The sequence below is a fragment of the Equus asinus genome, chromosome 10 (assembly GCF_041296235.1).
Source record: "Equus asinus isolate D_3611 breed Donkey chromosome 10, EquAss-T2T_v2, whole genome shotgun sequence".
Lineage (NCBI taxonomy): Eukaryota > Metazoa > Chordata > Mammalia > Perissodactyla > Equidae > Equus > Equus asinus.
The window spans coordinates 38,594,167-38,610,379 of record NC_091799.1 but is presented as its reverse complement, the minus strand read 5'-3'; the positions used below and the strand labels follow the sequence as shown (position 1 = coordinate 38,610,379).

At 38.3% G+C, this 16,213-nt stretch overlaps 2 protein-coding genes and 1 pseudogene across 2 annotated transcripts; 1 reads left to right on the top strand and 2 right to left on the bottom strand.

The window, feature by feature from the left end:
* The first annotated feature begins 808 nt into the window (after nucleotides 1-808).
* On the top strand, nucleotides 809-1,747 carry LOC106830478 (olfactory receptor 13C3-like). Its single transcript, XM_014840047.1, has one exon. The coding sequence runs from the start codon at nucleotides 809-811 to the stop codon at nucleotides 1,745-1,747; it is 939 nt and encodes a 312-aa protein (XP_014695533.1).
* An 8,427-nt stretch (nucleotides 1,748-10,174) lies between these two features.
* On the bottom strand, nucleotides 10,175-11,134 carry LOC106830479 (olfactory receptor 13F1-like). The gene has a single exon (XM_014840048.3). It carries the CDS (start codon nucleotides 11,132-11,134, stop codon nucleotides 10,175-10,177), a length of 960 nt encoding a protein of 319 aa, XP_014695534.3.
* Nucleotides 11,135-14,228: 3,094 nt separating this feature from the next.
* LOC106830480 (olfactory receptor 13C7-like) lies at nucleotides 14,229-15,782 on the bottom strand (annotated as a pseudogene).
* Nucleotides 15,783-16,213: the final 431 nt, after the last annotated feature.

The following is a 16,213-nucleotide window of genomic DNA, read 5'->3' as shown; positions in this document are numbered from 1 at the left end:
GGTTCAGAATCTCTTACAAAAATTCCCCACGTGATTCATATGTATCCTAAAATTGGGAAACACTCCATGAGACAAGCGGTTCTCTTCCTCAGTTACACATTAGAATAGCCTGGAGTGCATTATTAAAAAAACATTCCTGATTCGCATTCCTTAGACAACAAGTATAATTTGGGTAGAGCAATAATTGTGTAGTTAAAAAGAAGGGACTTAAAGTCAGAAAAAGCACATTTGAATAGTAGGTCCCCCACAAAATATGTTTCTACATATATTTTACATTTAAGAAGTTCATTTTCTTCAGAGGATTATAGAGAATACGAAATGAGTGATATGTGTGAACATATTTGTAAGTTATAAAGCCCTAAATTAATGATATTGCTAATAATTGGCATTGTATAAAAACAAATAGATTATTTTAAACAGATTAAGCACTCTGTCTCCAAAATAATGAGATTCAAAGTGGGCTCTGTGGGTCAACTGAATTGGAAATAACAGATGCTTATTAAAAATGCAAATAACTCTTCCCTGCCTCAGAGCTTGTGCATCATAATCTCAGGAAATGGAATACAGAAGCCTGTATTTCAATAAACTGCCAATGTAACTATACTTGTCTTCAATGCCCTGCCTCATGAGCAAGAAGAGGAATTCAAAAAGCTAAACTCATAGCTGTGACCACCACTCCAGCTAGTGCTGACATACTTGTTGCACCTCCTACTCCAGTGATCACTTTCTTCATGTGATAATACTGAACAGAATCCTTTAACTAACACACAGTTTTCTGTTTAGAATCACTCCAGGTATAAAAAAGTAAATGGAAAGGACCAACTGGACAGACATTGAGTTCATTCTGCAGGGACTTTCTGAGTACCCTAGAGCTGAAAAGCTCCTTTTTGTGATGTGTTCGGTGACGTATCTTGTCATCCTCCTGGGGAACAGCACCTTGATCACCCTAACTCTCCTGGATTCCCACCTCCACACACCCATGTACTTCTTCCTTGGTAATCTTTCCTTCCTAGACATTTGCTACACATCCTCTTATATCCCCACGTTGCTGATACACTTGCTATCTGAGAAAAAAACCATCTCCTTCACTAGATGTGTTGTTCAGATGTCTGTCTCCTTCACAATGGCATCCACAGAGTGTGTGCTCCTACCAGTGATGGCATATGACCGTTACGTGGCCATCTGCAACCCTCTGAGATACCCCATCATCATGAGCAGGGCCCTTTGCATTCAAATGGCATCTCTCTCATGGGGATTGGGCTTTCTCAACTCATTGACACAAACTATTCTTGCAGTACAGTTGCCTTTCTGTGGAAAAAATGTCATTAATCATTTTGTTTGTGAAATATTGGCCTTTATCAAGCTGGCATGTGCAGATATTTCCTTGAATGAGATTACTCTAATGTTGGGAAATGTAATATTTTTGTTTTCTCCATTACTGTTGATTTGTATCTCCTACATTTTCATCCTTTCTACCGTGCTAAGAATCAATTCAGCAGAAGGAAGAAAAAAGGCCTTTTCAACCTGCTCAGCCCACATAACAGTGGTGACTGTGTTTTATGGGACAATCCTCTTCATGTATATGAAGCCAAAGTCCAAAGACTCCGCTTTCGACAAATTGATTGCCCTGTTCTATGGAGTAGTCACACCCATGCTCAATCCTATCATCTATAGCCTGAGGAATACGGAGGTGCACGGAGCTATGAGAAAATTGATGACTAGATACTGGTTCTGGAGGAAAGGATGAGAAACTTACATATGTGAGTTCATGCACAGAATAAGCTCATATATCAGAGGCAAAGATTTTTAATATAAAGAGAACCAAAGAAATAAAAGCTATATGTAGAACTGCAGAATTTAAGAGTTTGAAAGAAATTTCAAGATGATAATCTAACTTTATATTTTTATGAAAATGACTGTTATAAAAATGTAGGGACAGTTGGTCTAGGAGGTGAGAGTAAATTTTTAGAAACAAGAAAAAATTTGAAATTAAGCTTTTCCAAGAAAATCCTGTGCATATTTCTACTTAACAAGGAAAACACATATTTGTCAGTCCCCTTTTTGAGAGACCTATTTGAATTCGTTTTTCCGTTTATTATTGATTTTTTTACACCCGGGATTTGATCTGTCTCCAACCTAATTTGCAGGTAAATATTTCCCCTACTTCTTCCCATCTCCATCTTCCCCCTGCCTCTGTGCACATGCTGTGCTCCATTCACTATATAGTTATCCAATTATATCGTGTTCCTTCACACCTTAGGACAATAGGATATGCCTCTTCACTCCCATCATCACATTTCTCCTTCTCCGGTGACATCCTGAACCTCATTAAAAACAATTCAAGTGTTATTTCTTCTGCAAATCATTCCAAAATTTACCCAGAATTAGTTACTCCCTCCTCTATGCTGACTTCAAATTTATCTCCATTATACCACTTTTCCTTTTATATTATAATCATTTGTTAGCTTCTGATATCTCCCCAATGGCAGAACTCTGCATGAAGTAATGTCAAATTAATTAAAACAGTAGGCAGTAATAACAGTAATAAAATGCTGAATTAATTACTTAAAATTTTTAAAGGATAGTAAAATATATTCTGAGTACTTGAAGTAATAAAGTGATATAGGAGAACTTGGACTTATATATTATTTCATATACTAAATGACAAATCTAAAAGCTTTTGTAAAGTATCAGCTAATTTTAAATGTATGGAAAAATAAGGGCAGATTAAAGATTGAAGAAAGTATACTGAAGAGCTCATTTGAGCTAGATAAGACAGAAATCATATCAATGTATATTATTCTCTAATAAGCACTTGCTGAGAAAAATGTATGAATTGTGTAAATCGTTCTTAAAGAACACTGACAATTTCATTCTTTCAGAAGCAATAGTCTCATTTTAAGTATTTTCCTTTTAGAAAAATCCCCTTGAAATTGCTAGTGAGTAATTATATATAGTTGCATTTTTTACATAATATCATATCGTATATAATTGTATGATATATAGTTGAGCATCCTTTACGTTATCATAGCCTGAACTGGATAGGAGAGCATCCACATTCAAGGGCCATCCAGCAAAGGTTTTAGTAACCCTATAGTTTTCAGGAAGGCATCCTTGCTTGTTCTGGCCAGCATGATGTTTTGGAACCTGATCAGAGTAAATGAAATGTTAATGTGGAAGGGGGGCCCAGTTCATGTTGCCAGAACCCAAGCAGAATGAAAAAGACATCTACACAGGGAATGGCTCAGCTCAGGTCGTCAGAGGCCAAGTGGGATGAATAAAGCATACATACAAGAGAGGGGTGTGGATGCCAGCACCTGGTTGAGGATTGCATGCAAAGGAAGGCACCCAGCAAGACATATTAGAACACAATAGGGTAAGGAAAGTGTCAACTTGCCAGGGTAAGGAGTGGGGCAGGTGGCCAGGCATGAATTGTCAGAGACTGAATAGGTGAGGAAGGCTTCCACAGGGGAGTGATTCAGATCATGGATGTCGAAACCTGAGAGGGGTGTAGAGGGAGTCCATGAAGAAAGACCTAAATGGAGTGAGAAGGGCACACCTGAGGAGGGGAAAATGGTCAAGTCTGTCAGCACCAGATCAGGCTGAAGCATGCATCCTTGAAGTGGGATGGCTTTGACTGAAGTGTCAGATCTTAAGTAACTTAAAAAGGATGTTAGTATATGGACAGTGGGGTGATAGAGGATAATGTGAAGCAAAAGAAATATTTACATACAGGAGATAAAACAAATAACAGGTTAAAATCTTGGGTATAATGAGAGCCAGGTTTCACACTGTCAGAGAAGGAGTTACAAATATGGAAAGGGTGAAAAGTAGAACAAAACCTATGGTGTTGGATTAGAATTGGAGATAGTGTGAACTCATGGTTGTCAATATATAAAGATACATGGAGCGATATACATATATAAAGATAAACAGAGAGATGATGGCTAGATGTAGGTATATGTATAGAAATTAATATGGACATAAATGTTTGTAAATGCGTGTGTATACATACACATCCACATGTACATATAAAATCATACATTTATATGTATGCCCATATATGCACTTAGAGGGCCTGGGAGCAGTGATTTGCTAATAGTAATTGTACATCTAGTACCCAATCTTGATTTCTAAATGCAGTTTTCCACTAAAAAGGCACCAGGGCTGATTCTAGAAATGGTGAAGGGAAAAATGTTGATTTTGAAAGCTGTGTACATTGAGTATAGAATTCTAGATTGACAGTTTTTTCTTTCAGTACTTTAATGATGCTGCTCCATTGTCTCTGGCTTGCAGAGTCCAAGGGGAAGTCCTGTCATTTTAGAGAAGAACAAAGCTCTCTCTCAGGGACATATCTTTTTTTTCCTGGTTTTAAACAACTTCATGTGATGTGCCTTGGTGTGGTTTTGTTCCTGTTTGTTATTCTTTCGGTTATTGAACTTTTTGTGTCGTATATTTTTTTCTCAAATTTAGAAAATTTCTATCCACTATTTCTTTAAATATTATCCTGCCTATGCTTTCTCCTTTTTCGACTCCGATTACATGTATGTCACACAACTTAAAGTTGTCTCACAGCAATTAATGGTCAGTTCACTTTTTTTCAGTCTTTTTTTCTCTCTGTGCTTCATTTTGAAGAGTTACTGTTGCTCTGGTTCCAAGTTCAGCAATCTTTTCTTCTGCAGTGGCCAATTATTTTAATTCTATCCAAAATACAGTGGGTACATTCATATTAAATTTATCCTTCATTTCTAGATCTTAGATTTTGTCTTTTTAAAATATTACCTTTATTTCTAAATATACTTTTCTATATCTCAAATGACATGCTTGAGTTTTTCTCAACCTTCTTGACTATATAAAATATAGTTAGAATAATTTTAATGCCTTGTCTAGCAATTCTATCAGTGTCATATCTGTGTCTGTTTTTTTTAATACGCTTTCTTTTTTCAGTTTTATTGAAGTATGATTAACAAAAAATGTATCTATTTAGGTTGTACAATGTGAATTTTTAAGTTGTACATTTGCTAACTTTATTCCAAGCCTTGGGTGAGTTCTGAAAATCGTTCCCTCTAGTCCTCTTGAGTGATTCTTTCCCAGGCCCAGTTAGTTTCCTCACACACCTGCACTGATCAATACTCAGTTGAAGACTCAAGGGGCATCCCCTTAGATCTCTAGAGCTCTTTTTCACCGCAACTTCTTCCTCTTTGATATTCTGTTCTCAAAAACTAGTTTCCTTTTTTTCCTGGCCTTTCAACTACATCCTCTAAAGTCATGGAGACTCCACATTGTTCCCTCTCTCTATCTTCTTACCTGGAAGTAAGCTTGGAAAATTATAGGACTCACTTAATTTCTTTCTCTTCTCTCAGGGATCATTGTTCTATGTTGCTTAATGTCAGTATATAAAAATGTGTTTTTCAGATATTTCTTCTGTTTTATTTTTATTGTTTCAGGTAGAAAGGCAAATCTGATCCCCATTACCCCATCTTGGTCATAAGAAGAAATTTAAATCCTCCCCACCTATCTTTTTCCATCAAAAGGAATTATTTTAGCATATTCCAGTGTGGGTGGCTATGGAGTAAAGCTGGAAGCACAAAAGAAAGAGAGGGAGAGAGAGAGAGAGACCTTGGGATATCTTAAGCTTGTATCCCTAAGTACTGCCAGGTCATAGCCCTAGCCTTGCAATACCCTAATAAATGTTTGTCAATATTTTTGAAATAACAAGTAAATTAAAACTAACTGAAGTGAGAGTCTAGCCAGAAAAAAAGATCATAAACTAAGTGTATCAACCTCTGGTGGGAATGTAAACTGGTACAGCTACTATGGAAAACAGTATGGAGATTTCTCAAAAAATTAAAAAGAAAAGTATCATATGATCCAGCTATCTCATTAATGAATATTTATCCAAATAACATGAAATCAACAATTCAAAGAGATATATGTACCCCTATGTTCATTGCAGCATTATTCACAATAGCCAAAAAGTGGAAGCAACCCAAGTGTCCATCAACTGCTGAATGGATAAAGAAGATGTGGCATACATAAACAATGGAATACTATTCAGTCATAAAAAAGACAAAATTGTGTCATTTGCAACAACACTGATGGACCTAGAGAGTATTATGTTAAGTGAAATAAGCCAGACAGAGAAAGTCAAACACCATATGATTTCAGTCATACATGGAACATTAATAAACACATGGATAAGGAGAACAGATTAGTAATTATGGGAAAGGAAGGGGTGGTCAGGAGAGTGAAAGGAGTAAAGGGGGACATATGTATGGTGACAGATAGAAGCTAGAGTATTGGGGTGAGCACGATGCAGTCTATACAGAAACTGATATATAATAATGTATACCTGAAATTATACAATGTTATAAACCACTATGACCTCAATAAAATAATTAAATTTAAAAAACTGAGTGTATCAAAGTGATAAGCCCATCACTCTAGTTGATTGACAGGTGGTCTTTTGGAATTTGCAAGCAAGAACTTTAAAATAATTACTAGAAATATATTAAATAAATTATTCTATAAACATAGAAGAGGAAATTAGGCCAGGATGTTTAAGAAATTGCCTAAGATCATTCAGCTTATATAGAAAAACCAAATTAGAATTCTTTACTCCAGATTCCAAGTGCTATATTCTTTCCCCTACACCACAGCTTGGACCAATTATAGGAAAACATATCCAACCATTATATAGACATTTGTCTTAAATTTCTCCCTAGACAATATCATCCACACCTAGGGCTCAATTTTCACCTCTGTACAGAGGACTTTCCAATGCATAGCTGTAGTTTTGATTTCTCTCTTGGACTTCACTGGTCTGTCTTCACGTGGAAGTCTGACCCTCCACACTTAGTAAATCAGTCAACCAACTTACACCCTTATCTTTGTGAAGTCATCATCCTTAAGCTTCTCCTCTCATCCAATCAATGACTGTCTTGTAAGTTCTTTACTTAGACTAATGGAATCATCTTTGATAACTATCTGTCTATATCTGAGAGATCCTCAAATCCAATCCTGTAACCCTCTAATTCCCATATTCATCCTACCTTCTTGATCCTATTGCTTTCTGTTGAAGTCTTCGTTGCCTCTGTGGGCACTGTTGCAATGGACCTCTAAGTCATCTCCCATTCTCGATCAATCCTTCATACTATCACAAGAACATTCTTTCTAGCCTAATGGCTTAACCTGATCACATCATAAGAGTGTGAGAAAATCTTCACTGACTTTCCATTTTCTACAGAATAAAGCCCAGTATTACAAGATTCTTGACAATCTGGCCTCCTCGAACCTTTTCAATTTTCTCTTCTAAATGAATGATAATCAATAGTCCTGAAAGGATCTCTCCCTTCTCTTGCTTTTTAATAACAAAAGTTAGTAGCAATTGATTGCTGGTTTTGAATTTATTTTCTCATGTGATTGTCACAACAATCTCATGATGTAGATATTGCTGTATCCGTCTTCCAAAGGAAGTAACCAAAGCACAAAGAGGTCAACTTTGGTTTTCCAGGTCACACAGCTAGGAAGCGGAGAAGTAAGAATTCAATCCTGAGTTCTTTGGTTGTAAAGCCCAGGATTTTCCACAACACCACATTACTACTCTTGCTGCACCAATATCTAAATTGACAAGTATTAACACTGTTAATTTTTCCACAAATTTTTTTCCTCAAATTTCCACAAATTTTTCTTTCTTCAAAAGAAGTATGTAGAACATTAGATAGAATAATATGCTTTGTGATTTTAATTCAGAAGGAGGCTGTTATATATTTTATTTTATTGTGCTAATGAGGGTTCAGTGGAAAGGATAACGAACAGGATGTTTTGAATTAATATCCATTACCGTCTGAACATTGCTCCTCACTTTGTTCACAAACCTTTTTATTTGTCATGATATGTCTCTATTTCTTCTTCAATACAGAGGCATTCTAAGTGTAGACTTTAAAAGATATTGATTATTTCTTATATGGAATATACCATTAACCTTGACTTCCAATATCTCCTTTTTATTGTATTTAGAAAGTAATAAGTATGCCAAACCCATCCTGTTATTAAATTTACTAAAATAACTAATTATGAAATATAAAAAAGACTAGTCGTAGGCCATAAAAGAATGAGAGATCCATGCTGATCTAGTGTCTGTGCTACTGAAGTTGACTAAAATCAGGCAGAGCAAACCACAACACTAATGCCCATGATCCTATCAAAGCCCTACTAGGTCTTCATGAAGTGAAGGCACCATCATGAGCTTTTAGATATTTGTTGAAGTCAGTTGCAGAAAAGTACCCACTTGGAGATAATAAGCCCAAGGCAAGATAACAGAAAATTTTAAAAGGAATACAAACTTAGGAAGACTCTATAAAAATAAAGGCTTGTGACTCTTGAATACTTTCTCCCTCCTCATCCATGGATCAGTTTCACCCTGCCCTTATGCAGGCAGTGAAAGTCAAATCTTTGAATGAGGGTAGAATAAGTGAACACGACTAGTTGGAACTCATAATTGCCTTAAGTCCTATCACTGTGTTAGCTGTTACCTATATATATTCTTCTTCTTCTTTCTATTATCTCCATTCTATCTCACTTTTATTACTCTTCCAGTGGCCATAGATCATTGATTTCAAGGATTATCATTGGATAATGATTGGTCAATCCATTGACCCCAGTCTAACTATTTCTTGATGAGGTTTTCACCGTTTGGACAGACTAAATAAATCTTTGGTATGATTTTCTCATATTGCCCTAAAGTTAATCCAAGAACTACCTCTGTCTCTCTCTTCTACACCAATGGATAACCCTCAACCAGGATTCAAGCTATCACAACAATTCTATTGACTCTGGTGACAACTCCATGACAAAGAGAAAATAAGCTTTGCACATCGACTTCATGTTTAGTCATCTGGTCAAGAGGGGATATACAGACACTATGAAAGCTGCTGGGTGTACATTTTTAAACTTCTTGTATATTTTGGTTTATTTAATAAGGTTGATAAAATATATTTCAATATTTTATACCAATTTAGTGGTTTTAAAGTATTATAAATTCTGTAATATACATATCACGTCATCTTTCTAAGTGCAACAGGTTCATTTCTACCCTTGAATTTAAGGAACCAGGTGTCAGAGAAAAGCATAGTAACAAAGGGCACTAGTGGTTTCACTGAAACACACTGTAGCTTCCTCAGGTTTACAAGATAATGTCAGCATCCTAAGATCAACAACATGTTACTAAACCCTGATTTTTTTTCCTGACTGACTCTCCTCCACCCCACTTCTATTCAGGATATATTTGTGCTGATCTTTTGCATTTGTACATAGACATTCACATCACACACATCTATCTGCATGCACAAATATGTCCACACATGTAAAACACAGTCACACATTTAAAGAATATATTATTATTCCTATTAAATAGAGCTATGCAGAAAAAGAGATGGTATTAGTTTGCAAAGGCTGCCATAACAAAATACCACAGATTGAGTGGGTCAAACAACAAAAATTTATTTGCTTGCAGTTCCAGAGGCTAGAAGTCCAAGATTACAGTGTTTTCAGTTTGGATTTCTTCTGAGGTCTCTCTTTGAATTTCAAACAGCCGCTTTCTGCCTCTGTAATTTCCTCCTTGTGTGAGCATCCCTATTGTACCTAGTGTGTCCAAATTTCCTCTTCTTATCATGACACAACTCAGATTGTATGATGGCCCACACTAACAGCATCATTTTAACTTGTTCACCTCCTTAAAGGCCATATCTCCAAATACTGACATATTCTGAGGTACTAGGGGGTTAGAGCTTCAACACGAGAGTTTTGGAGTGACACAATTCACCTTGAAACAGAGTGTAATCATAAATTAGCTAAAAAGTCTACCGGAGTTATCTTCATATACTACATGTACGCAATTGTAAATACTTAAAAATACACTAAAAATGCTTAAGGTTATATTGACACAGTATAACCCAAAAGAAAAATGAAAATTTTCATCACGAGACTTATTTGCATAAGGTTTCAGATATGATTATGTAAGACATATCTATATTATTTGAGAGTTTCAGCGGTCATTCAAGGAAGAGAAGTAAGAAATCACACATTTCATTTAGAATGAGTGTCTTCCTCCGTGATCCCAAAGTTCTAGTGAATACTCACCACTAAACATCCCTTAGATAAATGTTTATTGATGTTATTTGCTACTAGGGATTAAGAGAGCACGAAGAGGGTGCCTAATCAGTAATTTTTTCACAGCCGCTTTCACCTCTTTGTTACGTAGACTATAAATGATAGGATTCAACATGGGGGTTAATCCGGCATATACAAAAGCCATAAATTTGTCTATTTCCTGTGAATCTACAGCCGAGGGCTTCAGGTACATGGAGAGAGCTGTCCCATAGAACAAAATCACCACAGTCAGGTGGGCTGCACACGTTGAAAAGGCTTTGCTTCGACCATCCACTGAACCAATTCTTAGGATGTTGGACAGAATGAATGCATAAGAGAGACAAATGAAGAGCATCGGCATAGGAAGAAGAAGTATGCTGATCACCAGCATGATTAACTGCACCTTGGAAGTGTCTGAACAAACTAGTTTCAAGACAGCCAGAATTTCACAGGTGAAATGATTGATGATGCTGTTTCCACAGAGAGACTGATGCAGCACAGACATAGTTCCCACAAGGGCAGTGAGGCAGCCTGTCACCCAGGTGCCAGCTGCAATCTGCACACAAACCCTCTTGTTCATGATGATGGGGTATCTCAGGGGGTTGCAGATGGCAACATACCTGTCATACGCCATCACGGACAGGAGCACACACTCAGTGGAGCCCATGGCCAGAGAGAAGTACATCTGAGTGGCACATCCTGAGAATGAGATGGTATTTTTCCCTGAAACAAAGTTTACCAGCATTGGAGTGAGAGCAGAAGAGGTGTACCAGATGTCCAGAATGGAGAGGTTGCTGAGGAAGAAGTACATGGGTGTGTGTAGGTGGGAATCCAGGATGGTGATGGAGATCAGAATCATATTACCCAGCAAGGTGATCAAGTACATCAGCAAGCACAGCACAAATATGGCTATGTCCACTTTGGGGTAGTAGGAAAATCCCAGAAAAATAAAATTTGAAATGACTGTAACATTTGTCTTGACCATTTTGTTCCTTCTTGTTCTTCTGTAGTAGTGAATAAAAGCATACATTATAGATATTTAAAAGTTTAAACCCTACCAACTCTCAAGAGATTTTCATTAGGAATACTCAAAAGGATTATTATCCTGGCAATACCATATTAATTATTCATTCATACATCCAACATTTATTGAATACACTATAAGTCACTGAAGATCTAGAGCTGAATCACATAAAAGCAGCTCCCAGGCAACTCGCAATAAAATACTAGACCCAGTCAAGTAATAAACAATTATAATAATGTGATATAAGTATGCCCCAGGGTGTTAGACAAACACAAAGTAAGAATCCAACTCTGTGTTGCTGGCACTGCTCAGTGAGACATTTTAAGACAGCTCAATAAAAAAAATGCATCAGATCTACTCTACTTGAGGGCCAGAGAAGATTTGCTGGGCAAAGAAAAGGTTTTTGTAAAAGTTGCAACAAGAAAGGATGTCGTTGTAATTCATAAAGCTGCAAATTATGTAATATAACAGATGAATATTCTGCACAGTAAGGATCATAAATAGAAGATAGACAAGAGTCCAATTACTACAACACTACCTGCTTTCTGTCTCCAAGAAGGCATTTTTGAATATGGAAAATTCTTGAAATTTCAAGATGCTTTCTCAGGAAGAAATACTTCCTTAGCAAGGAAATCATTTTCAAAGGTAAGTATTTTATGATGTAAATCAAATTACTTGCAATATAACTGACAATCGATCACATATGGAGACGTTTAAAACCACTGTCCTATCAGACAAAGTTCAAATGAAATCAATTACAAATACACACACCTCACATTTTCGTTGTTGCCTGCCTCTCTAGCCTCCTCTCCCAATACTCCACCTCCACCTTCTGGTCTGAAACAACCACCAGCTTGTGGTTGCTCATACTTACCATGCCATTTTATATTTTTATGTCTTTAGTCTACAGTTTATCTACCTGGAGTGCCCTTCCTTCCCAATTCTAATCTTGTCTTTAGTGAATATTTTATCCAGTCATCAGAACTGTATGCCAAAGTCTTAACTGCAACTTCATTCTTTGTACATACTTATGTTATTCAAGTATATCACACTGAGCTACAGCCATTTGTGCACATGCCTATTGCTCCCTCCACTGGACTGTGAACTTCTCAAGAGCTTGTTTGTTCCCCACAATACTAGCAAAGTAATAACTCACATTTCGGATTTTTAATAATACATTACTGCCTTGAACATGGTAAGTTTTTGATACACGTTAAAAATAAGTACATCTTCACTATAGTTCTCTGTGTCAACTTATGTCTCAGCTTTAAATATTTGATGTAGAGTGAGAGTGGGAAAAAGAAATTGGCCACTCATACTCTTAGGAAGGTAGAAATGCTTCCCAAGCAATCATCCTCTGTAGGGAATTACAGCACTGTTCTCAGAGTGTGAGACTTGGACTCCAAATCCAACCATGCTACTTAACTGCTGTGCAAAATTAGGCAAATCACTTGGCCTCTTCCAAACTTGGTTGTCCAGTCTACTCAAGGAGGATGATAATTCATATCTTGTGCTGATCTCAAAGATCTAGATTCGCTTGTTTTAAATTCTCCCTCCACCATCCCCATTCCATGGCTCTCTAATATTTCAGAGAATCTCAAAGCATTTGTGATTTCCTGGTCTCCCTGCTTTCCAGAACCATAATTGCCTGTATGCTGCTCCTGTGCTGGCCCACATTGACTCAGATAACAATCTTCGCACCTTCTTCATAATCTATTAAAATTTCAACCTCCAATCCGTGGGTGAGTGTGAAACACTTTACTGATTATTCCAGAAAGGTAAAAGTTGGATGTTTCTGATTACCAAAGTCTGTTTTGGTCAGCACACACCACCACTTCCACTGAAGGTTTCTCTAGTGGTCTTTCCCACCCAGCACCCAGTTTCCTTGCTCTAGCTCTCGCTCCCCTCATGCCCTCCCCTTTCTCTTCTCTCTTCGCCACTCTCTTGTCCTCCCTTTCAGAAACAAAACTCTGAAGTCTTCTCCTTTTCTCAGGCAGATTGAATCCCCACCTTTCCCTTACCTTTTGTCGGAGTCTCACCTATCCCAAGTCATTTTATGTAGATAGTTTCTCTTTTTCTAAGAAAATTACTGATTCTGGTGCTAAGATAATTAAATGTTTTCCAACACATTCCACTCCTTCTTTTCCAGAATATCAGGGCCAGTATGAACTCAGAGAACTTCTGATCCAACCTTCTCATTTTAAATTGAGAGATGCTTAGAGGGATTTATGACTTGTCTGAGGTAAACAAGAAAACTCATAGCCAAAAGTTGTATCCCATACTCAGGACTCATTTCTTCAACTCAATATTTTTCCTACCAATTAGTACTTCTTTTTAAGGTAAATATCTCTATTCTTGTTTCCTAAGCTAGCTGAGACTCATCAATAAATTTTGTAAATCTGAGGATACGGAAAGTGATGAATAATGTCTGCTACCATTTACCTCAGCACATGCGATGAGAATCTTCCTCTCTTCTTTCAACCCACTGTTCAAGATAAGAGCCCTCTTTTCCTGGTGCTACAACTTGAGAATTCTTGCCATGGTGCTATTGGGCAACACATTGTGCATGGATGATATTTTTCATTCTTACTGAACACAGGCCTCTAGGATAATACCAAACCATGTATAGTAATCAGCAGTTCTAAATAGGGCTGAACACTACACTTCAAGAATCCAGTTCTACTAAAACTAGGTTCTGTGTTTGTCTCTTAATTTTGCACATATCAATGATTCATCACGGACATGCAGCAGCTTCTGGTGAGGATCTAAAATTTTGCTAGCATAAAATAGCTATGATATGATGTCACTGTGGTTGTGCAAAAACCTATCAATTAGCCAACATCTCTAGAAATGTGAAGACTCTTTCCTTCTAGGTTCTTAAATAGGACAATGGGGTGGTGGTGTGGGAAAACCTCTTTACATTTTACTCCTAGTCTCATGGTCCACAACATGGACCTTGTGAAAGTCCCTTCTCTATTCTAGTTTACCACTTTCCCATGAGTACAACAAGGAGTTTAGAAATCGTGTGTCCTGACAATCTGGGATTCTGTGACAGTCACTCAGCTAAGTTTTTCAGACACACAGTAGCCTTCACATCTTTGTTTTTGAGGCTGTAGATGATTATGGGGTCGAGCTTGGAGGTCACCTCTCCAAAGAAGAGGGAAATCAGCTTGTCTGAAAGGCCCTGTTTTTCTGTCTCCAGTGGGTCCTTATTCTTAGGCTTCCCATACATGAAGAGGATGGTCCCATAGAAGATAACCATGACTGTGAGGTGGGCAGAGCACCAGGAGAAGGCCTTTTGCTTCCCCTCTGCTGATGGAATTCTCAGGAAGGTAGCAACGATAAACATGTAGGGGACAAAGATGAACAGAACTGGGACCCCCATGTTGATCACATTGATGGAGATGCCAGCACAGGCCAACTTCAGAACTACCAGGATCTCACAGATGAAGTGGTTGACCCCCACAGAAGGGCAATTGTACTGCTAGAGAGATCTGCACCAAGGAGTTGACTCCACCAGCCATGCAGGAGCTGGCAGCCATGGGCGCATAGGCAGCCTTGCTCACGACCATGAGGTGTCTAAGGGGATTGCAGATGGCCAAGTAGCAATCAAATGCCATCATGCTCAGGAGCACACACTCTGGCTCCAATGGCAAAGGAGAGAAATACCTGTCTAAAACAGACTGAGAAAGAGATGGCTTTCCTGTGGGTCAGGGAGCTGTCAAGAATGAGGGGTCTGCAGAGGTTGTGTAGCAGATGTCCAGGATGGAGAGGTTCCCCAGGAAGAAGTACATGGGCATGTGCAGGTGGGAGTCAAGGGTTGTCACTAGGATGAGGACCCCGTTGCCCAGTAGGATCATCAGGAACATTGACAGAATGAGCACAAAGAACATTTTCTCTAGTTTTGGATAGGCTGAGAGGCACAGGAGAATGAACCCCACCACCAGGGAGGTCTGATTGGATCTGTCCGTGGTGAATCTGCTCTCTCACCTGCAGGAATTAAGAAGGTCAGTCTCAACATTCTCGAATTCTAAAGTGCTGGCTTGCCAGTAAGAAATGCACTTTCTGCTGAAAGGAAAACAGCTTTAATAATGGATGGTCTCTCCATGGTTCTAAGAAAAGTTCAAGGGACTAGAAAAGAATCTACTTTACGAACTTAAGCCACCTTGTGTATGTGACACATTTGAAACGTCCCAGTGGTGATTTAATTTACCTGATCAGACACACTCATTTCTACTGATAGGTACCCTGGATGGTGGACTTATCTTGGTAAACCTTGGTCACAAGAGTGAGACTAAGTTCACCTCATGTTTTCCTCTCTTGGTGCGATGATCAGCCCTCAATCTTCAGCTGTTAGCAGACTTTCCTCTCTTCATGTCACCCTCCTAGAAACATCTTCTAACCTTCCTGTTATCCTCCTGCAATAAACAACCCAAGCCCCAGGGCTATCCTCTTATCCATACCTTTATCCCATCCTGTGTTCCTCTCTCCATTCATCAGCCATCATGACTCACTCACACATGGCTCTGAAAATCCACAGTCTTTCAGGGAAGGATGCATTGGCTCCACTGTAGGTCACAGTTCCAAGAAGTGGGCACTGATGGGTCATGTTTAGAAAACATGTTTCCCAAAATGTTTTTCTTTCAGTGGCTGTGCAAAAATAGTCATGGAAATAGTCACAGGGTGGATGCCACCTGCTTATTCAGGGCTTCCTAAAACATAATATTGGCCAGTCTTCAATTCTGGTTATCATTATGCTGACAGACAACTGTAGACCCAGGCTTGGAAAGGGGCTTAGAGTCCAACCAAGCCAACCACCTTGCAAAGCACATAGACCCACTACTTCCTGGATCGTAGTCCTCCAGCCTTAGCTGGAATACTTGAGCAAACCAGGCTCTCTACTCACTGAGGAGGTTTGTTTCAGTTTAAAGTAGTTGCTATTGTTAGGGAATTCTGCCTCCTTGAACCTTCTAATAGGATCTGCCATCTGTAGCCCCCAAATGAAGTTAGTGCCTCTTCCCCAAGTCCTCCAAGTATTCC

Coding starts and splice junctions, on each gene's coding strand:
- LOC106830478 (XM_014840047.1), top strand. CDS start 809: ATGGAAAGGACCAACTGGACAGACATTGAGTTCATTCTGCAGGGACTT.
- LOC106830479 (XM_014840048.3), bottom strand. CDS start 11,134: ATGGTCAAGACAAATGTTACAGTCATTTCAAATTTTATTTTTCTGGGA.